The 26,445-nt window shown below is 39.5% G+C and overlaps 2 protein-coding genes across 5 annotated transcripts in view; one reads left to right on the forward strand and one right to left on the reverse strand.

Annotated features, from left to right (window-relative positions):
- NRDE2 (NRDE-2, necessary for RNA interference, domain containing) overlaps positions 1-14,265 on the forward strand; it is a 33,109-nt gene extending 18,844 nt beyond the window's left edge. For all 3 annotated transcript variants that reach the window (XM_059819543.1, XM_059819544.1, XM_059819545.1), the window contains exons 8-14: positions 1,690-1,810; positions 3,833-4,008; positions 4,686-5,072; positions 6,137-7,065; positions 9,315-9,453; positions 12,896-12,967; positions 13,632-14,265. In XM_059819543.1, coding sequence (XP_059675526.1) covers positions 1,690-1,810; positions 3,833-4,008; positions 4,686-5,072; positions 6,137-7,065; positions 9,315-9,453; positions 12,896-12,967; positions 13,632-13,757 — 1,950 coding nt within the window. In that variant the 3' untranslated portion in view covers positions 13,758-14,265. The remainder of the gene's footprint in view (positions 1-1,689; positions 1,811-3,832; positions 4,009-4,685; positions 5,073-6,136; positions 7,066-9,314; positions 9,454-12,895; positions 12,968-13,631) is intronic.
- A 3,010-nt stretch (positions 14,266-17,275) lies between these two features.
- PSMC1 (proteasome 26S subunit, ATPase 1) lies at positions 17,276-26,318 on the reverse strand. 2 transcript variants are annotated; one of them, XM_059820035.1, is made up of 11 exons: positions 26,278-26,318; positions 25,429-25,482; positions 24,470-24,566; positions 23,926-24,050; positions 23,245-23,430; positions 22,919-23,047; positions 21,861-21,957; positions 21,495-21,684; positions 19,977-20,128; positions 18,358-18,512; positions 17,276-17,586 (listed from the first exon to the last, which is right to left on the reverse strand). In XM_059820035.1, exons 1-11 carry the CDS (start codon positions 26,278-26,280, stop codon positions 17,452-17,454), a joined length of 1,323 nt encoding a protein of 440 aa, XP_059676018.1. In that variant the 5' UTR covers positions 26,281-26,318; the 3' UTR covers positions 17,276-17,451. The 2 variants fall into 2 exon arrangements, with proteins under 2 accessions (XP_059676018.1, XP_059676019.1); XM_059820036.1 differs by lacking the exon at positions 26,278-26,318 and adding an exon at positions 25,835-25,852.
- Positions 26,319-26,445: the final 127 nt, after the last annotated feature.

Consider the following 26,445-nt stretch of genomic DNA (forward strand, 5'->3'; position numbering starts at 1 on the left):
CTGATAGGACCTATAATCTCTTTTTGTTCTAGACAGTTCTTGCAAACATTTCTTAGGTTCTCCATTATCTGTTGTTTTCAGTAATTCTTTGATGGCTACATTAGAAACACCTTCATGCTTTAAAGTATGTTTTATTTGACCTATGAGATTCCATTCAGCTTATTCTGTTAAAGTACTAAATTGCTTTTTCTCTTGATTTGCTCAGGAGAATGTTGGGTGTGCACCCCAATAATAATCAGTAAGTTAATATTTAGGTGGGGCTGTTGCCAGTGTAGCATCATCCCACTGAATTGTAGGGAGCTGCTTCCTTTTTAATGAGTGGTAGGGAGGGCCACCAGTTAGGCAGCTGGGCTATCATAGAGGACAGAAATTGAATTTCCTTCTCTTACCTCACCTTCTTCCCCAGAAACCGCTACTGAGACTCCATTTTTTGCTCTCTAGATTAATGCTGTTACCCACCAATGGAGCAATCTTGCAGTTTAAATAATAGTGGTGTCCTCTTAAAGAGCCAAAAGTTTAGGGTTTAATCATAATTATCATACAGGATGGGAGATTTGGTATAGTTACACAGATAAAGCTCGAGTTATACTTCCAATTATTTGAAAAACTGCAAGATTATCTGTAGTGTTTAAAAACTCTTAAGAAAGCAGGATGGAAAGGAATCTCAATTTAGAAGGGCAGTGTTTAGGTTGGAAGGTGCAGTTCTTGAAAATAGGAAAATGCTAGATTTACAGCTGATTGCACATTCTGCTCTCCTACAGAAGCGTTATGACTCAATCTTGAATTACTTGTTTCTGTACTGTTTTCACAGCTCACTTTCTCACTTGGAGCAAAGAATATATCCATGAGGAGCAGCATTAGATTTTGCAGTTGCTGTAAGCCTGCATTTTCTGATATGTTGATGCTTGATTTTTCTTAGAGTAAATTTTATTGTTAATATTTCTATTAACAGTCCCATCTCAATGTCCAAGCCAAGGTTTAGTGGTATACAACAGATGCATACAATAGGAGAGATGGTCGTTAGAGCTAAGTATACACAAAGCAGGAGAGGAATTCATGAATCTAAAGATGAGAGATTACATACAGGCAGTGACAAACTCAGGAGTAGAACCCTGGACTCCTGACTCACTGGAAAGTGCCCTGAAGTTGTTGACCACCCTGAAACCTGAGAGATGAAAGGCCTTACTGATCTTTTCCTCTTGTCCTCAGCCCAGTCATATTAAAGTCCAACTGTAACATTTTGATTTGACCATAGGTGTATGATTGTCTGTATTATCATTCCATTAGCCAAATTCTTCATGGTCCCATGGAAGATAGGGAGGAGGGGAGATTTTGTTTCTGAAAGCCACATCTTGGGGACTTTGGATCCTTATCCTTGAAGGACCTGTATAGGACATTTGGCACAAAAGTATTTTGCTTTCTTTAAAGCCTAATACCTTTTAAAAAAAATCCTTATTTGCATGAGAAGAGCTGATGACAGTCCTGCAGTAACACAGGCATAATTGCAGTACTCAGTTGTTCCTGCTGATTCCTAAGCAGCATCTAACAAAGTCTTCAGATACAGAAGTTGCACCCAGATAAGTGATTGTAGGGTCTGGAAAATCTAGGTTGACTCAGGTAGTGTCTGTACAACAGCACAAATTATTTTTCTGTATGTTTTGTTTTGGTTCCCCCTGGCCAAAACAACAGGTGGAGTTCTTTGAACCCTTTTGGGATAGTGGAGAACCACGAATTGGAGAAAAAGGAGCAAGAGGCTGGAAAGCATGGATGCACCAACAAGAAAAGGGTGGCTGGATTGCTCTTAAGCCTGGTATGTCTATGTCAGTATGTGTAGTTGTATGTCCACGTGTTCTTCTAAACATTTTGATTAGAATGATACAAGCTGTTTCTTCTCACGTTTTTGCATACAAGTTTTAAAAAATATTTACCAAGGTTAAGATAAAGTATATCACACTTCACAGGAAAAAAGCATGAGTTGAGTGTTCTATGTACGACATTGTTTATGGAATATTGTTGTCCTTCCTAGGGATGAGAATTAGGGGAGAGGATAGCATATCCTCCACTCCATGCTGAAAAGGCTAAAGGTGTGAGTACTTACTTGGTTCAGACCCATGCCCATCTAAAGTGGAAGGAAGCTACTTCCCTTAAGACCCTTTCATCATATTGGTAGACCAGGTGGAATTATAGTATTAGATGATAGTTGCCTCAAGGATTCCTAGCTTAATGATTCTATTTCTAGAATCACATTTCAGTTTCTTATGGCAAATATATACTAGAAATAGGAGGAAAACCTTTCCTTTCTTTTTGTGATGCAGAAAATGAAGGAATTGCATCTTCACTTGGCTGGAGTGCCTCTGGGTGAGCAGGGATGCAGAAAACACTTCCCTGCTGCTTAGTCCCATCTCGTCTTGTGGTCTGTAGTGCTTCCCTTAATGTCAAGGACTATTTCTCAAACAGATATATCTTGAAGGGAAGCAGGGGGCTGGAATGTGTCTGACCAAAGATGAGCTGTCTCTATTTTTGCTGCTTCTGCTGCTGTAGCAACTCTAATCAAGCAAGTTTGGCTTTGCTTTTAGTAAACAAAGGAACTGAAAAATGATCCTGTGCTTCCCTTGTCCCTAGATTAAGATGTAATTTCCTTGCCCCTTAACTGAGATCAGCAGTTCCACTACTGATGGCTGTAGACATTTTGCCCACAAATTGAGCAGACTCAGTATAGAGAAGAGGACCACTGCCAGTCTTGGGCAGGTCAATGTTTTTCCCTATGCATGTCAAGCCCAAAAGTTCAGCTGCAATCTATAATTGAGTGTAGTCTCTAAAACTGTCGATTTTTTTCAAACTTTGGTTAAATCGTGGAAATACTGTATTTTTTCATAGAGTTGCTGACTAAAGGAGAGGCTATAGAGCACAAAAAATATAGAGAGAGTAAAAATCTTGCCACCACCTGTTTGTTTTACCTGAAATTTAAGAACTGAGCGTGGGAATGTTTCACCTAGTTAATAGCAAATATGTGGATCAAGAATTTGGAGGTGGTGTAGAAATGGCCTGATTTTTGTACAAAAAAAATGATGCAGGTAACCATAAATTTTGAGGACTTTTTTTCTCAACAAGAAAGAAGAAAGTATTTGAAAAATCTCTACAAGCTTTCCCTTAGCTTACAGGTGTTCATCAGTTTCAGCACAGAATTAATATATTGCTGTCATAGGAAAAATATGCTAATTGTATCTAGTAGTCCAGAAAGATCATCATAAAAGTGGGATGTGGTTAAGCACTTCTTTCGTGTGTGTTTAACTACATTGGTGGTTTCAGTTGCACATTAATTAAAATGTTGAAAATACCAGGCATTTTAAAGCAACATTGCCAAGCTTGGTTTGCGATGTTAAACAATTATAGTACTAATTTTACTTACAGTGTTTTTCTCAAAGTGTTTTGTGCACATGAGTATTCATAGAGCACATTTGAGATTGTATGCCCAGGTATGAAATGAAGAACCCAAGTTGCACAAAAAGGTGACTGACTCTTGGCTGTTGCTTGCAAACTGCTGTTGATAAAAGTGGTCCACAGCCTGTCAGTGTTTCCTTCTCTATGAGAAAGTTTGAGTGCTGACACTGATTCACTGGTTCAAAAAGTTTGGAAACCTCCTACTCTTACAGAGTTGGTGTCAAAACCCAGAACAATGATGTGGAAATTTTCAGCTGTCTTGTGTCTGTTCTATTAACACTGTGCTTGTTTACATTTTTAAAGTAGTTAAATTGTACGTCAAGTCTGGCCTTTGGATTTGGTGGATTAATTTTTCTTTAAAAATTTCGTGTGTGTCTTGATTTGGTTTTAGATGATGATGATGAAGAAGAGATAGATGAGGATCAAGAAATAAAGGATAAAACTCTCCCCAAGTGGCATATTTGGTTGGATATTGAATATTCTCGTGAAGCAAGGCATTGGTTACCTTGGAGGCCAGACAAAACCAAAAAGGAAAATGAAGAAGATTGTGAAGATCCAGAAAGACAGGTCACTGTGATATTAAAAAAAAACGGGAGACGATAACATGAATTATCCTTTCATTTGAATTAATTGCCAGTGGATATTTTAGAGGAGTAATCCTTTTCTTCATTTGGAAAAAATTATTTTCTTTGTTTGGAATTCAAAATTTACCTGAGGTTTTGTGCTGAGACTTCTGAAATTCATGGGAAGCTCATAGTAAACTTTGGAAAGGGCTGTAGGCAAATAGACTGTCTTTGCTGTTCTGTGATTTCTCTCATCTGTATGTGGAAATATCACAGAAATCTGTGTTCAAGGTTTTGTTGCCTTCAAGTCAGATAGTTGGATTTTATTTTTTTTTCACTCTTGGGAGGGTAGGACAAGTCAGACATTGATTTTCAAATATAAATGTGTTAAATGGCCTAAGCGATAATATCTTTCAGATCCTCAGTGTGTAAGTTTTCTGTGGAGGTCTGATACTCAAGGGCAAAGAAATCTCTTGATAGCAAATTTACAGTCTGACCGGAAGAACACATTGCTTGTTTAACTTGTCTGTTTTTAATTTGAGTGACATTCTGTTACCATTTAATAGTAATTATAAATCTTTATTGACTTGAAAAGGTTCTTTAATTACATAAATTACAGGTTTGCTAATTTTATTTGATGGCATAAATTAACGGAGTTTGCTTTAATTTGTATTTTTTTAGGTATTATTTGATGATCTTGGACCATCTTTAATCCAGCTTTCTAATCCAGATCTTCAACGTCAACTACTGTATTCATTTTTGGAATTCCTGGGAGTTCCATGTACAAGTAAACTCTTTCCTCCCAACCTCTATATTGCCATGGATGAAAATAACATCTTTGACAGTGTGCTTTCTGATGAGAAACCACTGACTTCTGTTGATTTTCCACTTTCTGGATTCAGTAGTATTGGTCATATGGACACGATGCTACGAGGGAGACATCACATAGGCCACTATAAAGAAGGAGAGGAGTTCATACAGAATGTTTTTCATGTTCTATTCCTGCTATTTTCAGGAAAGGAAAAATCTAAACTGTCCATTTGTTGGTTACAGTATGAAATATCTAAGGTAATGAGGAATCTGCATATAATCACTTTTGTGATGTGTGGCTTTCTTGTGTATTAATGTTTTATATTGAATTAAAATAAGTATTGATGAAAATTAAGTCTTGTAGGACTCAGTATTCAAATCAGGAAATGCCAGTTAAGATTGCACTGGGGGTAAAAAACCAAACAAACAAACAAAAAAAAAAACCAAAACAAACCCTTTTCTTCAGTACATGTTACCCAGTGCCATACATGTAAAAAAATATTTTTGCAGTTTTGGGTAAATGTTGTTATATGATATGTTGTATGCTAGACAGGAATGGATGCAAGTGATTTTTTACAAGGCAAAGTGAGTCACGTAAGTACTTTTACCAAACTGTTCTACTAAGTGCATAATCCCCAATACCATGATAAGAGCACCTTACCGAGAAACTTACTACTTCCTATACAAGTTACATTTGTAGTGTTATTGAAGGAAATAATACCTTATCACTTGAATATGGATTTATTTAAGTAAAACTGCTCTAATAGATGCTCACAGAAGGATGAGAGTCCAGGTTGTCTTCCTAATGCTTCAGAAATATTAGTATTGTGTTTCCTTATGGAGAAGTTCCCTCTTACCCAGACACTACTTGACCAGAAGATCTCCTGTAATCTTCCCATCCAGTCTCCAGATTTGTCTGTCAACACATTCCCCACTGTGAAAAGCTACTTGGAGGTTTAATTGTGCTAGTCATAAACTGCATCTGACCAGACAGGATAATTTATTTTCCTTTTCTCAACCATTACAGGTTAGCAGCTCTTTATTTGAGCAGTTCGCCTTTTTAAGAGTGAAAATTGATATTACTTAATGGCAGTGGCAGGAGTAAGAATGATAAACCTGTGTAACTTGGCTGGGTTGGAGGGAGCTGACAACAGGCAGTTGTGACAACTTACAGTAGTCAGTAGCAACAGATCTGGCTGGTGGTGAAATATGGAACAATATGAAAACAAACACAGTAATGAAATTAAAAAATGCTGTGAGGTTTTTTTTTCCTTTCTTCTCCCACCCATCTCAAAATTTGTTCTGTTTATTCTCCCATGCAGGTAGTTCAGTGTCTCCAAGCAAAAAACAAGAAGAAGCTGAAAGCACAAGGGAGGAAGAGTAAAAAGTTGGCCAAGAATCTCCTTAAAGCACCTGACAACCGAAACCACCTTTCTCTCTGGAAACTGTATGCCTACCTAGAATGGCTGCTTGGTAACATTGATGATGCCAGGAAGGTATTTGACACAGCTCTTTGCACGGCAGGGACAGGAGGATTGAAGAGTACCCAGCTCTGCAGCCTCAGTCTGCTTTATGCTCAGCTGGAAGTGGAACTACTAGAAAGTATAGAAGGAGCTGTTATGTCACGTGCTGTTCATATATTGACCAAATTGGCTGAAAGTGGACCATATGTGCCCTATAGTGGGCAAGTGTTATCTGTGAATATCTTGAAAGCTCGTAAAACATATGAGCATGCACTGCAAGATCATTTAAGTAAAACACCAGTTTCTGATCAGGATCAGGTCAGTGATGCTAATCAGCTGGTTAACTTGGTTGGTTGTTATGCACTGTTCCAGTATTTGACTGTTGGGATTGATGCTGCAGTATTAATATATGCACAGACTTCGGAAAAACTTGAAGCTCCTGGTCCACAGAAATGTGAAAATACTGGAGAGGATTTTGGCATTCAAAATTTTCCCACTGCTCTTGAAGCTGTCACACTGCTGCATGCAAATTTACTCAGATTCCACATGAAAATTAGTGTTTATCCTTTGAATCCTCTGCGAGAGGCACTAACGGAGGCTCTGAAACGGTATCCTAGCAACCAGTCTCTTTGGAGGTCATATATCCACATCCAAAGGAAGTCTCACAGTGCTAGCAAAGCACGAAGATTTTTTGATGGTGTCACAAGGTCTACTAACTCTTTAGAGCCATGGCTGGCTGCAATCCAAGCAGAGCAGATGAGAAAAAAACTCACTGAGAATGTCCAGAGGTAATATCTTGCAGCTCTTTTTTGATTATGCTTTTTTTGATCTGTCTAATCACTTAACAGAGGAGAGAAAATGCTGTCTTAGTTCTCATTCTGCAGATGAAGAAGCTTTAGCTAGGCAAGGTCATTTGTTCAAGACTGAACAGTGAGTTAATGGCAGAATCCTGAATAGAATTAAAGACCTACATGATAGTCTCACGTCCTTGCTACTGGATCAGATTGTGTGTTGCTTTGTGTTTGATTACTTGCTGCTGACATCAAGATGGTACGCATTTCTTTAAGTAATTTTTAAATAACTAAGAGCCTGCTTAGGTGGCCAAGGTAGACACTGTGAGCTTAGAAACTGCTGCATTTTAGTGCTACAGCAATAAGGAGCGTAATACAGAGCTACACTGCAGTTCCTGAGCTCACTGCCCTACTTTACTCCTGGATCACAGAATACGGTTGTGGCAGATCTGTTTCCATGGTGAATACTTGAGAGTTTAGTTTTCATATGGGGCTGTTGCTAGGTAGAAGATGCTGAAAATTTCCTGAATTCACAGTGTGGTCAGGGCTCAGATTTTTTGCTCCTGGGTAAGGAGGAAGGGGTAGGAGATGTGGGGAGCAGAGGTATGTGTTTGTTCTTAAAGCTTAGTCTCTGTTTTCTACCCGTTGCTTGGAGCTACATATCCAATGCTACCTACATATCTCTAATAACATTGCCAGCTTGGTTCTTTGTGTCTGCACATAACATTTTCCTAGAAATCTCTGTTGCTATCTGGAAGCTTTACATAGCTGTAAGCTTACAATAGTCACACTTTATGAAATTACACAATTATCAGTATACTTCAAAATGATGGTGCGCTCACTGCTTTGATTGCCACAGTCTGGCAACAGGCATGCATACATGATAGTGACGTTCCTGAGCTGTCTGTATGTCATCCTAAATTGTAATAAGAATTCTACAGCCCCCAAATGTAAAAGAGGATTGTAATTTGATTTACTGTTAATTACAGACTGACACTATGATAGGTTTTCATTATTGTTACTGGAAACTGGTGTTAAAATTCCAGAATGATAATTTTTTCTGTGACATTTAGTTCCTTTCCAGCTTGTTCTCTGCTAGCATAGCCTTTCCTATAGGTTATATTTGTGTAGGGGCAAGTTGGATCTTGCAAGAGCAGAGCTGAACTACTGCAACAGAGAGATAAAATGGCCTGTCGGTCATGCATAAAACTGATGTTTTATGATGTTGTGATAAACTAAGAAAATGTCTGTACTATGTGTGAAACTATTCTGTTTGTATTTGTGCTTGTTTAAGTGCATGGAGTTCATTTAAAGACATGAACGTGAAGGGTAAAACAGTAGCGTATATAAGTCAGTGCGAGGTACAATGCTTCAAATGTCTGACTCCATGCAGATTAGATTACATCATTTTCCCTCATGGCAAAGGTTAAGATGACCTCAAAGACCCTTGAAAAAAGAGGCAAGTTAGGAGCAAGTGCTTAGGGTGAGTGGAACAAGCTGACAGGCTAAGAGAATGCACACAAGCAGAAGTGATGTTGCCATGAGTGCTCCAGGCTGTTTCCTCAAGCTCAAGCATCAAAAGTAAGCCAGTCTATAGAAGATGTAGCTAGAAATCAGCGCTTTGGTGAAAAACACATACCTGCTTTTGTGTTATGCCTGGAACTTAAGGGATTTGAATCTCTAGGAGAAAAAGAAAATTATTACTGTAATCATGGTTGAGATCCAGAGCTGTAAGTTAGGCCTTGACCCAAGACCAACATATGGTCTTACAAAGGTGACGGATAAATTTCAACAGGCTTGCCTGGGCACCAGAAGGCGGCATGCTGACCTAGACTTGAATTTGGTTTGAGCTGCTATGCCAAGCTTGGAATGATAAATGATCTTGAATGAAGTCTAAGACAAGTGTTTTAAGAACATATAATAGTGGGTTATTGTACTCAAAGAGAAATTATCTCCTCCAGTTGGGCAGGGTTAATTTTTCAACATAGTAAAAGAATTTTCACAAAAATACCTCATTGATCTGTTTTTAACTGATTTTCATATTTAGAAATGTGTTGATTAGATTAGCAAGTGCTAAAAATCTGGTTCATAACATTCAGATTTTGTAGCATGAAATGCAAAAACCCGGCTATATACAGTGCTATGTGAACAGAGACAGTACATTGATCTTTACCCTCTCTTACCTGGCTGTGGTGCTTTAGCCTGGGCTTAAGGGACTGTGGTTTCTTTTTTCCTCTGTGTTTCAGGGCAGATGTTGGTGAAATACATTCTACTATTCCTGAAACTGGGTTAACAAATCGGATTGTGGCTCTATTTGAACATGCAGTTCAGAGTGAAAATGGTACCCATTGTCCACTGCTGTGGAGAATGTATTTGAACTTTCTGGTAAGAAGAGGAGTATCAGTTTTGTTTTGGCCTTTTTTTTTTACCATATTTGGAATTTCTGATGAACACAGCTACAATACTGTATAAAAAAGGAATACTAAATGCTGCCATGCCTATATGATTTGGAAAGTGATATGTTTGAATTGTAATGCTCCTTACTGCTGGGAATATTAAGGAAAATGTAATTCACGTGGATTAGAAGGAGTAATAGCTTCTGACAGTGTAGTTTTAAAATAGATGCAGACAAGTTATTGTGGTTGCCATCTTACATAGATAAAAAACATGTCAGAAGATGTCAATAGATGGATTCTACCCAGTCTTACTCACATTATAAAGGTAAGTGGGCAGGGGAGCAAAATTTAAGAAAAGAGGAAGCAAATGGTAGGAATTTAGGATTTTATTCTTTTTATGTAAGTAAAATCAGCAAAGATGACTTGTATTTATGTTTTAGACATACTTTAGCGTTCTGTAAGGAAATTATAGGGACTTTGGTATTTCAGTCAAATCTAGATCCTGATTTTGTATAACTTCACAGAATGGTTGAGGTTGGAAGGGACCTCTGGAGATAATCTTGTCTAACTCCACTGTTCAAGCAGGGCCACCTAGAGCCAGTTGTCTGTGACAATGTCTGGATAGCTTTTGAATATCTTCAAGGATGGAGACTCCATAACTCTCTGGGCAACCCATGCCAGCGCTCAGTAACCCTCACAGTGACAAAGTGTTTCCTGATGTTCGGACAGAGCCTCCTGTGTTTCAGTTTGTGTCCATTGCCTCTGGTCCTGTCACTGGGCACCACTGAAAAGAGCTTGGCTCCCTTTTCTTTACATTCTCACTTCAGGTATTTATATACACTGATAAGACCCCCTCCCTGAGCCTTCTCTTCTCTAGACTAAACAGTCCCTGGTCTCTCATCTTCTCCTCATAGGAGAGATGCCCTAGTCCCTTAGTCATCTTAGTGGCCCTAGAAGGAGAGACTCTTGTTTTGTGTTTGAGAAGATCTCTTGTATGGGACTATTACTGTGACGATTTCTACAGGAATACATGCTTGTAAATATTTTATACAACTTTGTATATAGGAATGCACAGTTGAATTACTGTTATTCTTTACAAACTACTACTGAGACTCCAGTATGCACAAATGCTAAAGTAAAATCACCCAGTGTGTATTTTATCACTAATGAGTCATTAATTTTTCACAAGAATGAATATTTATTAGATGCGAATAAGATGGAGGAAAATAATACTTCTATAGTAACAGCTTTCAATAACTGTTCAGAGAAGCAAAATCAATTAGAAACATTAAAATTTTCAGATATAGTCATAGAAGAAGTAGTTGTGATTGTCCAGTATTACCCTAAGTTCTGTAGATCCCTCTGTTTTCTCTTTGGCTGTGTCTAGATATTCAGTCTTTGGTATTTTGGGCAAAAGCTTCTCACTGTTTAAAAACACAAAACTTTTATATAGTTTTTGAAACAAACTATTTTTCTTAAATTCCTATTTATTTTTTATGAAATCATGCTTGACCAATCTGGTAGCCTTCTACGATGAGATGACTAGCTCAATGGATGAGGGGACAGCAGTGGATGTTGTTTATCTCAACTTTAGCAAGCCTCTTCCACTGCCTCCCATAACATCCTCAAAGACAAGCTGATGAAGCATGAATTAGTGGACAGTGAGGTGGACTGAAATCTGGCTGAACTGCCAGGCTCAAAGGGTTGTAATCAGCAGTGTGAACTCCTGCTGCAGGCCAGCCACTGGTGCTGTACCCCAGGGATTGATACTGGGACCAGTGCTCTTTAACATCTTCATTAATTATCTGGATGATGAGAGAGTGTCTGCAGATAATACAAAACCAAGAGGAGCGGCTGATGCACCATATTCTGCTGTTGGCGTGTCCGGGTCCCTTTGAATAGCCAAGGGCCATGAAGATGAATAAGGGGTTGGAGCATGTGTTGTACAGGGAGAGGCTGGGAGACTTGTGATTGTTCAGCCTGGAGAAGTGAAGGCTCCGGGAAGATACTGTCAGTATATATAAATACCTCATGTGAGGGTGTGAAGACAGAGCCAGGCTGCTCAGTGCTGCCTAGTGACAGGAAAAGAGGCAATGGCCACAAATTGAAATATAGAAAATTCCATTTAAACATCAGAAAAAGCTTTTTTTATGGTAAGGGTGATGAAACACTGGAACAGGTTTTCCGGAGGTTATGGAGTCTCCATCCGTGGAGATATTCAAAACCCAACTGGACATGGTTCTGAGCAGCCTGCTTTTGCTGACCCTGCTTTGAGCAGTGGTGTTGGAGCAGATGGTCTCCAGAGGTCCCTTCCAACCTCTGTGATTCTGTGAAAAACTTAGGGGCAGAATGCTACTGAGAGCTCTTTGCAGAGCTGCAAAAGATGCATCTTAGTGCACAGCTCTGACAGCAGGGTTTCCAGTAAGTGAAATGCATTGTTGTTCAACAAAGGGAGATCATGACACCAGAACAGCACAATTTTCTACAACTGATGTATCCATAATATGAAAAAGAATTTCCAGCAGGTTCCCTTGTCAATTCTTAAAAGCTGATTTTTAGCAGCAGTACTGATGTAGTCGGAACAAGAGAAAATGTAAACTCATGATTGAACATCTCTTCTTCTCCAAAGATCTCAAAACATTTAATGTATTTTCAGTATTTTGGAATTGCTGTGTTTTTTGGATTTGCCATAAAACCCGCTGTTTATTAGGTGTTTTTTAAAGTATCCCAATTCAAAAGATTTCTTCACAAGAAATGGGCATTATTTCTACCTGTAATTGGGATGACTTAAGCTAAGGACATTGTTCAGCACTCTGATCTCTGCTACCCTTCTCTTTTCTAAACTTCATGATAGCTGTGTGCTCTGTACTTGTATCATGTAGTTGAACGGGTACTTTGAGGAAGAAGTTTTAACTCTTTCCAGATTGATGCTATTTTGACATTAATTTTTGTATGTAAGGGGATTCAGCCTTAACAAGCTTCTCTTGAGTAAGAAAATGTATGCGCATGCTCTCTTCAGTGCACAAAAATAATGTATTATCACCTTCACTGTACCAAAGATGCTCTTGTGTAGTACGTGTGTAGCATATCAGGTATAAGTTATGGTTAATGATTTGCCTGATAGGCAAAGGCACTGACTTTAACTGAAATACTCAGCGGAGGCTCTTTCTGCTAGTCTTTGTTCTATTACTTGTCTTACAAGTAAAGCCCTGAAACTCTTGAAAGACATCTCTTTGATTACATTGAAGAGCATAACCAGTGTCACCAGTGTAACCTGTCAATTTGTGTAGCTACCACAACATATAGTAATAAGGATTCCTCAGCAGAACACTGAGCTTTTCAGCAGTAATTTCTTTGTCTCAGAGACGATTGTTTTATTATTTATTTCAGCTATTACTGCATTGAAGTATGAAATTTTTTTTCTCACACAGGCTTCACTAGGAAAAAAAGAAAAAAGTAAAGGATTGTTTTATAAAGCCCTTCAAAACTGTCCCTGGGCAAAGGTAAGCATAGAAAAAATACAAACCTGTCATCATATTCTAATTTTTGAAGTTCTGTATTTGAAAAAGAAAAAAGTTAGACTTTAGTAGTTGTTGTAATGAGTTATATGCAAATGAAAGGAGAGATTTCTGAAGGAGAAGATTTTCTGCAAATAAGATGCATCTGAAATGGAAACAAACATAGTGATGGGTGCTGTTCGCATTTCAGAACAGAAGAGTGTTGCATTGCATGAGGCAAGGAGATAATAAATTCCTCTCTGTGTGATCTGGAAGTGATCATGTCTTTCAGACCGTGTTTTATCATGAGCATGGTAGTAGCAGAAATACGTAGGCAAATAAAAATGTACTTAGTTAAGAGTGAAAGAAATTATTCAGGAGCACCTGCAACTCCTCAGGTAATGTCTGTATATGCAGCAAATGCTCCAGCGCCTCTTGACCTATGCTTTATTTTTTTGAATAAAATTATTTAGAGTAGGAAAAGACTTGATTAAACACCTACATTGCTGTCACTGTAGAAGTACTAATTCTGTTTGTATTATTTTAAAGAAGTATATGACATTTCTTATGTTCTTGCTACAGAGTTGTTTGTGTATCTACGTACTTCTCTATACTATGTTTCTTGCTATGATAGAAAGATGCACAGAACATGTTCTCATTGTCTTTCTAGGTACTCTATATGGATGCAGTAGAGTACTTCCCTGATGATCTGCAAGAAACGCTCGATCTAATGACTGAAAAAGAATTGAGAGTGCGGGTACCTATGGAAGAGCTGGATCTACTATTAGAGGTTTAAAAGAAGACTGTGGATGAGTGGAGAAAGTACAGAAACTAGTTCCAAAACTAACAGTTAGACCTGTCTCTTTTCAAACAGGAACCCTATTGGGACTTGGGTACTATGTACTTATTTTTTTTTAAGGGTTTGGGTTTGTTTTTCTTTTTAAGCTTTTATATAAATTGCTATCAAAATGGAGTTCTACTAGCTGCAAGTATTCTGGAGTCAAGTACTGCATTTTGCCCACAAAAATGCATCCGTTTCTCTGAAGTATTGCTGGCTCCCACAGAAGGCTCCCTCTTATAAATAGCCTCCTGTTGAATGCTGCCCACATTTCTTATTCCATTGTTTGAAATTACATTCCCTAGAGTTCAGCAGAGATTCAGTACATGCCAACTATGGTTTGGTGAGCAGCACAGGAAACAAACATCTGCCAAATGGATGCTCCACTGTCCTCCAGTTGGCAGACTTCAGTAATTTCCTTCAGCAAGGTATGCAGTGCCTGGGTATATATAACTACCAAGTCAAACAGCTGTTACATCTGTATGTATACTGTTAGTAAAAGCGAAATCTTTGTTTAAGCGGGCACCTATTTTGGACTTGCATGTGTTGACAGATGACCATTTTAATACGAATATTTATGAAAAACATACCTGAATATTTGAAAATTCAAAAGGAACTTGAATTATTTTTTGTTTCTTAATTTACTAGAACTGTGAGTGTATTAAAAATGAAAATGTATCCACTTTTAAACAAGTTTCTGTAATTGATTACTTGCTTTTGACCCAAATACAGGCAATCGTCATAGGAGAAGTAGAGGTCTGGTCTTGTATTTAATCCTTACCAAAGAGGGCAGAGTAGTCAGAACATGATTGTTTTATTAGTAGATTCTATTCAAAGAGTCTTTAGGCAAGCTCCTAGAGAAGTAATATGAAATATAGTAACAATTTAAAGATATAGTTATGTTATATATTTATAAGACAGACTATGTTGAAATATGTAGAATACTCTTTTAGCATCCCTGTTCTTGAGACCCAAGTACCCAGAAACTGAATCTTCATCTGAAGAGAGGGTACCTGCAGCCACTGAATAGCCAGAACTGTTTCAGAAGTTTTTCAGGAGAAAACTATTACTAACAAACAGCACTAGAACAATCAGGATCATCCAGCGAGATCTGATTACATGGAAAACGATGGCTGGACAAAGCCATACAACCTATGCTCGGTTTCGCCTGTAGCACCACAATACAAGAGATAATACATTTTAATTCAGGCTGCACTTCATTTATTCGTTTCTAGACTTATTTTAAATATTACAGGGAATATGCAGAATTTTAAATGGCATTATGGCACTTCTTAAGAGCCTTATAATATTGCTGTGGTTGCAAGTGATGCTGGTTTTGTTATAAAAGTAATTGATTAGTCTTTGTAAAAAATACGTATTTTTAAAATCCATGCTTCTTTCAGAAATGACAGAGCTCCTGAACTGGAGGTAGGAGTTACTCTGTGCACTGAACAGTAACATCACAAATTGTGTGTGTGCAAGTGTTTGTTTTTGCTCTCCTGTCAAAGCAGAATGCCATTTCCTCTAAAGACCTGGAAGGGACATGGAGAGGGGGGAAGCTTGATTGTGCTCCTGCTTGTGTTTCTCTTCAGAACCATAGAATCACAGAGCAGCTCAGGTTGGGAGGGACCTGGAAAGATCATCTGGCCCAACCTTTTGTGGGACAGAGAGCCTAGCTGAGATTATCTAGCACCCTGTTCAATTGCATTGTGAAAACCTTCAGTGATGGCAGTGATGACTCTTGTTTCACTTTTCTCTTCCATGCATCCCCTCCCTTGGGCCGTTTCCTTTACAGCTTCTCCCTTTGCAAGCACTCATGTCACTTCCTTCCCTTGGGGTGGTCAGAGGCTGCTCCCTTGCTGGAGCTCCTTGCTTTTAATGCAGACCCCAGTAGCTTTTTCTGTCCTTATGGGGAATATACTCGCTGTTCACTTTTCTCCTGATCTTTATTACTTTTACACTTCATCTTTGTGACTCAGGTTCAGACAATGTTGGAAAAAGTGGCAGGAGTTAAATTCTGCTGCAAAAGGTAAGAATTTAATTTTCAAATGTGTTTCTTTTACTGTTACGGCAGACTGTACCAGAATACAGTTCTTGGTTTAGCTTAATGCATTGCAGCTTTCCTTCAATCAGTTGAACCAACCTCTTTGTAGTTGGTGCTTCTAGCCAGCATTAACAGCCATATGCCCAATAAAGAAAGCCTTGCTCACCACGTGTCAAAGTTCTTCAGCCTCTCAAGCAATGATGAGATCAACTGCCATGATTAGAAAGTGCTAAAAAATCACTGGCTTTTTGTGACCTTTCCAAGGAGACAGATCTCATAAGGTTTATAAGAATGGGTAATAAAACTTTGCTTGTTGTTTTTCTATCTCTAGATGAAAAACAACTCTATTTCAGGGTTCCTGTCATCTAGATTAAATAAAATAATCCATTCAGCTGTAGGGTTTGTTTTTAACAATGGACCACTAATTTTAACACAGAAAATCAAAACCTCTTGGCCTTGCTGCTACCATTGTTGTTACAGCACTGGCAGTTACCAAAGGAATTGCTCTGTGTGTAACTCAAATGTCTGTTACTGGCCGCCATTTGCTCCCACAGAAAGTTTCCAGAACAAAGACTGCGCATTGCTTAACTGTGGTATGTATATGGAACTTTTTATATCAACCTTAAAAATCACATGTACAACATCTGGAAATTAATTACTTAAACTTAACAGATTTGTTTAGAAGGGAAGAATTCATCCTAAGATTATGCTGCAGAAGGCCAAGCATGTGACTTGTAGTTTGACTTTCTGCATGTCTGCAACATGACAAACCATGCACCTCTGGCACCTGGGCTGGTCAGTGCCTGTGCCTTAACAGTATGTGCATCTTGCTTTGGGCAGCACACAGCTGTAGAACCTCCTCCGGTGTTGGTTCCTTTTAAAGACATTCTCTAACTAACTCAGAGTAAAGAAATCATGTTCATATAATGAACTATAATCCTCTTGGGGGGAAAAAAAAAATAAACTCTTAAATGTTACAAATACCTTACCCAAACATATTTAGATCTTTAAACTAGGAATATTACTGAGTGCACACCTTGCTTTCTTCTAAGCACAAGTGCTAGATAGAGATGGGTACTTTTAAAGTGTATCTGAATGTTACTTAAGGTTGCATGTTTGTCATTAATTTTTATGTATATTTGACTCGGGACACTGAGGTACTCAAAAGTAGCTTTTGTCCTAGTTACTTAGCCCCTAAAAAGAGATCTAGAGCAGCAATTATACAGTAGTTGTGAAAGACTGCTATACCTAGCAAGGACTGACAGGTGGGGAACCTGCTTATGCACACCTCACTGCACTCTGTGGTACGTCAGCAGTGTGGTTTGGATCGCCGAGACAAACACTCATGTCACCTGCGGTTTTTCTTGGAAATAAATCTGACTAAAGCAACAGACAGTTCCCTGTAAATAGCAGGTCTTTGCCACCAAAACAGTTCAATTCAAATAAATGTTTTATTGGGAAATGAAGTGTTACACTGAATGAAAAACTGCCATCCACCACGATTTAACCTCTTCAAGAATGAAAATTAGCTACCCTCTGTGGTTTTACTCAAGACTGTTATCCCAGGCCCAGGAAGAGTTCCTGATAGTCCCCAGAGAGACAGATGATTTAAAGATACAGTCCCTCGGGGGTTCCCTCCTGCTTCTTATAGAGAACGTTCTCTTTAGACTTCTTGAAGTCTTCATTTGTTACTTTCATTCGCCGCTCTCTCAAAGCCATCAATCCAGCTTCTGTACAAATTGCCTGCAACAGAGAAAGCAAGAATAAGTTGCTGGCTCTGTGCAGCCCCTTCAAGCCACACCTCAGAAGAGAGCGGCATCTTCATACTGCTGCGACTGACTCTGTAGTAGAAGTGAAGAGTGTTAACAAAATGTACATTAAGTTTGATACTGTTCAGTAGCACCGAAGCATGTAAAACAATCTGGATAAGCTAGATGAGTATGTCCCTCCTGTGAGGAACAGATGCGTCCAGCTCTGTTAACAGTGGACTGTGTTACCCTTCTGCAATGAGGTGACAGAGTAAAGTAATGTCATGTTTGGCTGAGCTCATTAGTGTGGTAACTCTAGCAAGGGCTCTATCTACTTTGGAAAAGCAGACTATGTATGTCTGAAGCTTCCTAATCCACAGTTGCATTTTTATCTGCTTACCCCACAGTCTCTAAAAATGCTTCTTATCCTGCACCAAGTAACATTTAAGATATGTTGCCCATTTGTGCAAGATTCTGCATTCCACTTCTGCTTTCCCCTTTGCTACTTTCAGGATTTCATATTCTGGTAACACAGGTACATACTCTTATCAACACAAGCTACCTCATAGTTACAATTTTGAGAAGTTTCCCATTTGTAAAGCTGAGTACATGGCACTCAAAAGGTATTTTAAAGACATCCACCTGTCCCTCAGTGATGGAACCACAGGTAATTAAAGAACAGTTTCAACAGACAATGTTTTTGGATGCAGTAAAAAATGAGATTTGATTTGTGTTTTGAAGTATAACAATAGTGATGTACACTGACCTTAATATCTGCACCACTGAGATCATCTTTTGCCATAATCAGCTCATCCAAAGTCACGTCATCTGCCAACGTCATCCTACTTGTGTGAATCTGAAAGATTCGTTTCTTGGTCTTTTCATCGGGTAGAGGGAACTCTATTTTCCTATCAATACGTCCTGTGCAAAAGAGAAGTTCAGTCTTAGGTTTTTTTGCATGCAGCTACTGGAAACAGAGCAGGAAGAACACTTCAAGGTTAGACTGACAGTAACTCACTCTTCACACCACAATCAATCATGTCTTAGAGTAGAAAGTGAGATCAGACTATTCTGTTTCTCATGAACAGGAAGCTACTGGAGCTGAAAGATACCGTGCTGCTGAAAAAAGTCTGTGTCATTGCAGGTAAGAGACCTCACCTGGGAAGCGTGAAAAAACATAGCTTGAGTCACATGCAAATATAAAAAAACCCCAATGTGTGACAGCACAGAAAAGCATTAATCAAGTACTTATGTTCTTGCAATAAATTTCACTCTACTCTTGACATTACATTTAGCTCTGAGGTTTAATTTTCTGCCACATGCACACACACACACAAAATCACTATGGCAACCTGAAGAACACTTCTTCCCTATATAGCCAAACTCCTAAAAAAACCCCCAAAACCTAACTGAAGAAGGAAAGTTTTGCATAACATGTTCTGTTGCAAGTCCCTCCCAGATGTTTCCTTTATGTCAGTAGAGACTTTGGATGTTCTGGTACTCATTGTTCCAACTTCAATGAGCAATCTTTTTAAAGATACTTTCCATCTCTGGATCACTCCTGTTTTTCTTCAGTTTACAGTATCCTTTCTAAAAAGGGTTGACGGCACCACATAGGATATTCCAGACCATTATACACAATGGTAAACCAGTCTACCGAGCTGCTAGAAGTGCCCTTGTTACTCAAGCAATGGTTGTAATTTAAATACTCGATAGATGCAGGAAGTTTCCTTCCAACAAATTTTAGATCATCTTAGTCTTTTAGTACTGGTATAGTATTTCTCCCCTGTACTCTAGCAGCAACTGTTTTCGATTTGGAGGGGTAAAGCTAAGATGGTGGCAAAACCAGACCTTTTGAAAAAACACAAACGCACCTCAGCAACTTTGTACTGTGGAGGTGTTTTCTAAACTCCTTGGGTCCATGCAGTCTAGTGACTGTTCAGAGTATCCCCGGTCAGTGAGGAAGCAGAAGGGTTTCCTTGCATCAAGATCCAGGCTCTTGTTTAGGCTTATGTTCTTATCTATGACACACAAGTGGTACTGCCCTACACCTTCCCCAGCTGCTGCAGATGTTAACAAAATGCTTCTGCTGCACTACAGCTTGCCTTAACAATTAATTAAAACAGCTATGCCACCTTAATACAAAGGAAGAATATTCAAATTGTATATATAAGAGGAATTAACACATTTCTTCTGTTCCATAGGTTTTTCTCCCATTTAGAAACTTGTTAAAATCAGAACCCATTCACAGATAGACATAGATGAGATGGTGAATAAAGACAAACCAGTAATTTGCATTCTTTTTACCAGCCCATGTTTGATGAGTCATGACAAGTCCTTTCACAAGAAAAGCAACTTAAGCATACACACCGGGAAGTCTCTTACCTGGCCTAATTAAAGCTGGGTCCAGTGTTTCTATTCTGTTTGTAGCCATGATAACTTTAACATCACCCCGAGAGTCAAACCCATCCAGTTGGTTCAGCAGCTCCAGCATTGTACGCTGGATCTCTCTCTCTCCACCTGAATTTGAGTCATACCTTTATGGAAACAATACAGTCAGAAAAAGCACTATGCAAATTTAAGAACATACTTCACATAACCGCCACAAATGTATAAACAAAATAGTGTGTGATTTTTTTGTTTTTTAAACACCCATAACAGATTTTTTTAAAATTTAATGTTCACCCATATAAAACAAAAAGCAGGTTTTCAGAATCATATTGTGACATCTAGGTAACTAAAGAGACACTGAACTATTCTTGTAGCTGGGGAAAGTAAGAGCAATCATGTGAAGGAAATCTGTCCTTTTTCCATATTTGTTATGTATTTGGAAATCTTTTTCCCCCTTAACAAAAATTAACAAATTAACATAAAAAAGGAAAAAAACCCTCGTTCTTAAAAGCACACGCATCCACTTCATTGAAAATGCAGCTTGTCACTCATTTTTCCATTTCAGAGTTTTTTCTTATGCATGCAGTTACAACTGTATGCCCTTTAGCGTTACTAATGTGGATCCTGGTTTAACTCTGCTCTTCCTGAAACACAGGTACAGTGGCTGTATTTCGCTGCTTTGTAGTTTACCTACTTCATTTTGCTAATATCAGACTAGATAATCTACAGCAGTGTTTAGGAACAGTTTGAAGCAACATAACATTTATGAAGAATTCTGTGTGTTATGCACTTCACCATCAGTCCAATCCTTTCTACGTATGCTGAAATACGTGGGGCAGAAGCTGCCTTAGCCTGGAGCTTCAGGCTAGTAGCTGTGTAGTAGTATCTATTGAGCGCCTTTTTATTTATTTAAAAAACACTTGACTACTTTAAAGACTATTTGTATTGGATAGTTCCAACCAGCCTACGGAACTTTCCAAGTAATGCAACTTGGATACAGGCTGAACAACAGTTTAGCGTAGCACGGGCAATGCTTCTCCATGACATCACACTCTGTAACTCACCCTATAATGTTCTAAGAACATGAGTATTTAGCCACTTATCTGGAGAGGCAAACGATAAATGGATATATTCTGTATTAAGTACACTACTGTTGACTCACTAAAGCCAATTACTGTATATTTGGATATGCACTTAGAGGATAGCATATGAACTTGTACACAGTGTCTCTTTCTGTTTAAGACACTATCATAGAGATGCTACCAGGTAGCAACAGAGGTTACATCTCCGGTCATATCTATTTAATGTGAAAATGCTGTGGTACATTTTAGTTTCAAAGAAGTTATTTGATGTAAGCATTTTTAACAAGTAAAACTTCAAAGAGAGTATTACAAAAATGGTAGCAGAGCTAAGACACCGAGTATCAATATGGCTGCAGAAGAAGTGTTTCTAGTAAAGCGTTTATTGTCCCTAGCAATACTTGTGTGTGAAGCGAGAGCTAAAATACTGCACCTCTTTGTACCAATGGCATCAATTTCATCAATGAAGACAATCGATGGAGCATGCTCTTCAGCTACACGGAACAGTTCGCGCACGAGCTTTGGACCATCACCCAAGTATTTCTGTATAAGTTCTGAACCAACCACTCTCAGGAAGGTTGCTGAAGTTTGGTTTGCCACTGCTTTGGCTAGTAAAGTTTTACCTGTTTTTAGTTGGAAAGAAATACTGTAATTAGTTTGCAAGATGGGGGAGGGGGGAAGCGCTGTGACAAAACAGTCATGAAATTTGTAACAGGCTTGGCAATGCTTCAATGCTAAGCAAGCATAATTTACGTTACTTGTGTTAGCTTAGCACAGTTGTTACTGTACTGTAAGATACCTGTGCCAGGTGGGCCATACAGAATGACTCCTTTGGGTGGTTTTATACCCATCTCTTCATAATATTCAGGATGGGTGAGAGGAAGCTCCACAGACTCCTGCAGCACAAGAAAAACGAACCTGAGTTTTTATAAAGAGCGAGCACTCTCCAGAGAAGTTCTGTGGGGGATCTCAAGAACAGCATTAATAAAAGTAACAAAAGCAAAAAGAACTTAACTAATTTAAAGACAGACCTTGAAAAATATGTCTCTCTGCTGCCTCCAATTCTAAGGCAGACAGCTACTCTGTCTGAACAGGTCTTCCTATTGTTTCCATGTCAAATGTGGAAGAGAAGCAGCAAGTGTTCCCCCTCCCCCAACCTAAATGCATCATACTGAGTTTAGAACCTGGAGTTCCCAACTCCCAAACACTTATGGAGGACCTTGGGGTGGGGGGGAAGGCATCCTTTTATTATAAAAGGTGCCTTCCACCATGAGTTACCAGATACTACAGATCACTATTTTAAGAGCATTTGTGATTTTGGATGCCTACTCAAAGCAAAAAGGTTGAGTTTTACCAGGGTTCAGACAGAACTCTGCTGGTAGGAAAAAAACCCAACCAAACAAAAAAAACACACACAAAACCCCCCAACCAAACAACAAACAAATGCAAGACCAAAACAAGCCAAAAAACCCCTACCCACCAAATCCTTAGACTGCACAGTATCAGACACTCAAACCAACCTCTGCTCTTTTTACAATTTGACTCTTATCTTGCAGCAATCAGTAACTTTACATGTTGCAAAATAATAAGTTATTGCACAGATTTTACGAGCTCAGGGCTCTACAGATTCCACAGCAACTGTGAAAGGATTCTGTGTGTACAGTTTGTGAATGCAGCCACTTAAGAGATTTAGATCCATGAGTCTGCCTGGCAAAACCAAATCAAGAAATGCACTAGCAAGATACAAAAGAACACTACATGCACAGCAGTTGGTCCTGCTGTTACACTTTTAAAGCTCCCAGCACAACAGCTACATTGCTAGCTTACTTAACAGTGTAAATTAGGACAACTGAATACCTTGATTTCTTGAATCTGGTTGTCAAGGCCACCGATGTCAGCATATGTTTCTTGAGGAGCTTTCTCCACTTTCATCACAGTAACTAAAGGGTCTGTGTCATCCATCAGAACTCCAATCACAGCATGAACCTAATTCAAGCATTAAGAGTTGTAAAAGAAAGCAAGCAGCATTATTAATACAAGCTCAAGCCTAAACCCAGTGCCCATCTATTTAGGTACGTGAAACAGTATTAGCTCTCAGACCCCATGATCCTGTGATTCTCAGAAAAAAAGGCCAGTTAAAAACAGTACAAGAACTTGTGCTTCATTTTATAAAAACAACTCACCTTATGATTTAGCAAAACAGAGCAGCCTGGCTCTAGCAGATCCTTGTCCACAAAAGACAGAATACTGACGTAGTGTTCTGATCCTACTGATGTGGACACAATAGCATGGTTGTCATCAATGATCTCCTCCAAGGTACCCACAGACATCGGAGTTCCCCTCAGATCATCCACCTTTGATCTTTCTTCCTGTTATCAAGAAGAATCCACAAAATGACTCAAGAAGACAGGCAAAAACATTCTTGTACAATACTGGCTCAACAGTTCACACCAAACATAACAGAAACAGTCTTTGCTATTGTTGTTTTGCTGCCCCAAAAGGCATAAAAGCATAGGCCCGTAAAAAAATCCACTATTATTTTAGTCCTACCCTATGGACACCGCTACATGGATGCGCATAGCTAGAATATTCTTTCTTTCTCTATTGATGGATATCTGGGAGCTGCACTTTGACAGACCACTAAGAAACAAAAAACCACTGTGGCCTCATCTGTAGTTACCCATGCTTGGAGTAAAAACATTAAACCACTAGCAAAAAAATCCTCTGTTTTCTGTACAATAATACACGTACGTTTGTATTGACTTACACATTCATGGCACTTTATTTCCATTGCTTTTGTATGAAGCAGCTTACATTAGAGCACTTGTTGTAATATTAGAAGTAACAGTTCACTCAAACCTCACCTCTTGTTTTTCTTCCAAAGGTTTCATCTGTTCCTGGTTTCTGATAAATTCTTCTTCCATTAAGAGGTAATCTTTAATTCTCTCCAATTTCAACAATTTGAGTCTGCACTGTGTGTGAGGAGTCACTGTAATCAAAGTAGAATCACAGTATCTTAGACCAAGTTTGACACGGTACCAGCTATTCACTGATTCTTTACCAGAAATGCTGCTTTATTTTCTGACAATAACTTCTATATGAGCAGCAGTCACTATTTTACTTGTCCCACTGTAATTCTAGGTAAAAAACCTTTTTAAACATAAAGTTTCCCCTGCATTTCTCCTCATTTCGATTTGTCTCTCTCTCACCTGGGAATTCACGGGCTGCATCTTGCATAACAACAATCTTATTTTGTGTTTTTATGTTAATTAGAAATAAAATTACATTTGGCCGTCTGTTTAGTCATTTGTGACCTACATCCACAGCCAGATGTAAGGGAGAGGATGGCTCTGCATTTCTTGAAGAGCGGACAGGCCACAGGACTGCTGGGACAGGCAGAATGCTTACCCAGGGGGAGTTTGCTGGCAGCATCTGGTCCCTTTGTTTTCTTCTTCTTTTTCCCCACTCTAGTTGGAACTGGAGGTTCATATTTCTTTTTCTTATCCTTATTTATAAAAAGAATTCCACAAAAAAAACCAAACAGGGTATTAACAATGAAAAAATACACACAGATGTTAGGCGCACAGACTGAGAGAGAGCTCAACTTAAGCTGAATGGCTGTATTAACAAAATTGTCTGATATATAACAAGAAGCCCAAAAGGAATATTACTCTTATTTTTTAAGAAAGTTCAAAAATTTCTTCTCCTGTCTTATTTTACATGCCTCTTTCTAATTTAGTTTTCTGCCGATTTTCAGTGAATATAGATCATGGAAGTCTGAAGGCTGAAGTAAATCACAAACAAAACTCACACTTGAAAGGATGAAGAAAATATTGAATCTGAACATTTCTGCTGCATTTTAATCAATAGGTAATGCGCATTCAGTTTGCCAGCTTAGACACAGCTTGCCGTGTACATTATACTTCCATCTCCAAAGGAAAATAGAAAGGTCTCTATAATAGTCCACAACATGAAGTACAGACCTCATGTAGATGACAATATGGCGTCATTTTCAAACCAAAATCAGTAACTTAAGTGACAGCTTGAAGGCAACTAGTATTTCCTAACCCAGCAGATTTATAGTTTTATTCTTTTTAAAAATAAATTACTACTGTCAAATAATTTCAGTTTTCCTTTACAGTTAAGCCCCCTCTTCTATTTTTGAACAGCAACCTGTTTTCTCCAATGCACATCCAAAACAGGTAAGACATTTCATCAAAGCTATCAAGAGCGTAATTTTATGCAGTTCTGAGTACAAGAATGAAAAAAAAAACAAACGTAAAACAAAGCCTATCGCAGCCAGCCTCTGTGGTAGGACCCCTGTGGTTCATCCTGTAAGTAAAAGCATTTGTTTTGTTTTCAGTTACCTTGTCATCCTTCTTGCCACCACCAGGACCATGTCCACCACTCTGACTTTGACCCTAAGAAAAAAAACAAAAACAAAACAACAGCCAAATGTAAGTACACTACTACGAACCTTGAAACCTATGGACAGTTCCATGTAAACAAATACCATAATTAAATTTCTCCTATCTATCTAAACAAAGTACTAATATATTCCAATTAATTGTCAAAAGTCAATGAATAAAGTGAAGCGTGGACTTGTGAGGCAAGGAACGACATGTTTATTGGTGTGCTTTTGACTCCTATGGCATTGCATTGTCTTGCTACATCGTAGTTTTAGCTCATTCCTTGCCCGTGTAAATTAACGAGCACCACTAAGCGACGCGTATCACAAAAAGCGCTCCTTCGCTCCCCTACCGCTTAGTTTACCTGCCCTTCCTCCCGCAAGCAGAACGAAGAGCACTGCTGCCGGCGGAGACCTGCCACCGCTCCCCGCGGGAGCCCTGACCCCTCCGGCGCGATGCCCAGACCCACGGGGCGATGCCCACGCTCCCGGCTAGCGGGGCCCTGCAGGCCCACGGCTACACAACCCCCTTGCTCTTACAGCAGCGAGCAGCGAGGCGAGCCTCCCGCGGCAGCGAGCCCCGGCTCACAACCCTGCCCGGCCCCGGCGCAACCGGCCGCGCTCCCCCCGCGGCTGCCCTCCCAGAGGCCCAGCGCCGGCGGTGACTCCGCAAAACCGCGGGCGATGGCGGCGGGATGCCTGAGGAGGCCCGGGCCCCCCCGCGCCGCGCCGCCGGCACAGCACCCTCCCCGCACGGCCGCGCTGTCGGCACCCCGCGCCAAGCCCGGGGAGCGGGCCGCTGTCTCACCATCCTGCCTCGGAGCCGCACCGGAAACGCTGCCCCGACGGTGCCCGGCGAGGGACGCGGCGGCGGCGTCACTACGGGGAACGGCGAGGGCCAAACGCGAAAGGCGGCGAGGGCGGGGCAAAGGCGTGCGGCGCTCGGGTGAGCGGCGCGAGGCAGGGGGTCACGTGG

Source organism: Gavia stellata, chromosome 7 (assembly GCF_030936135.1).
Source record: "Gavia stellata isolate bGavSte3 chromosome 7, bGavSte3.hap2, whole genome shotgun sequence".
NCBI classification, from domain to species: Eukaryota; Metazoa; Chordata; class Aves; order Gaviiformes; family Gaviidae; genus Gavia; species Gavia stellata.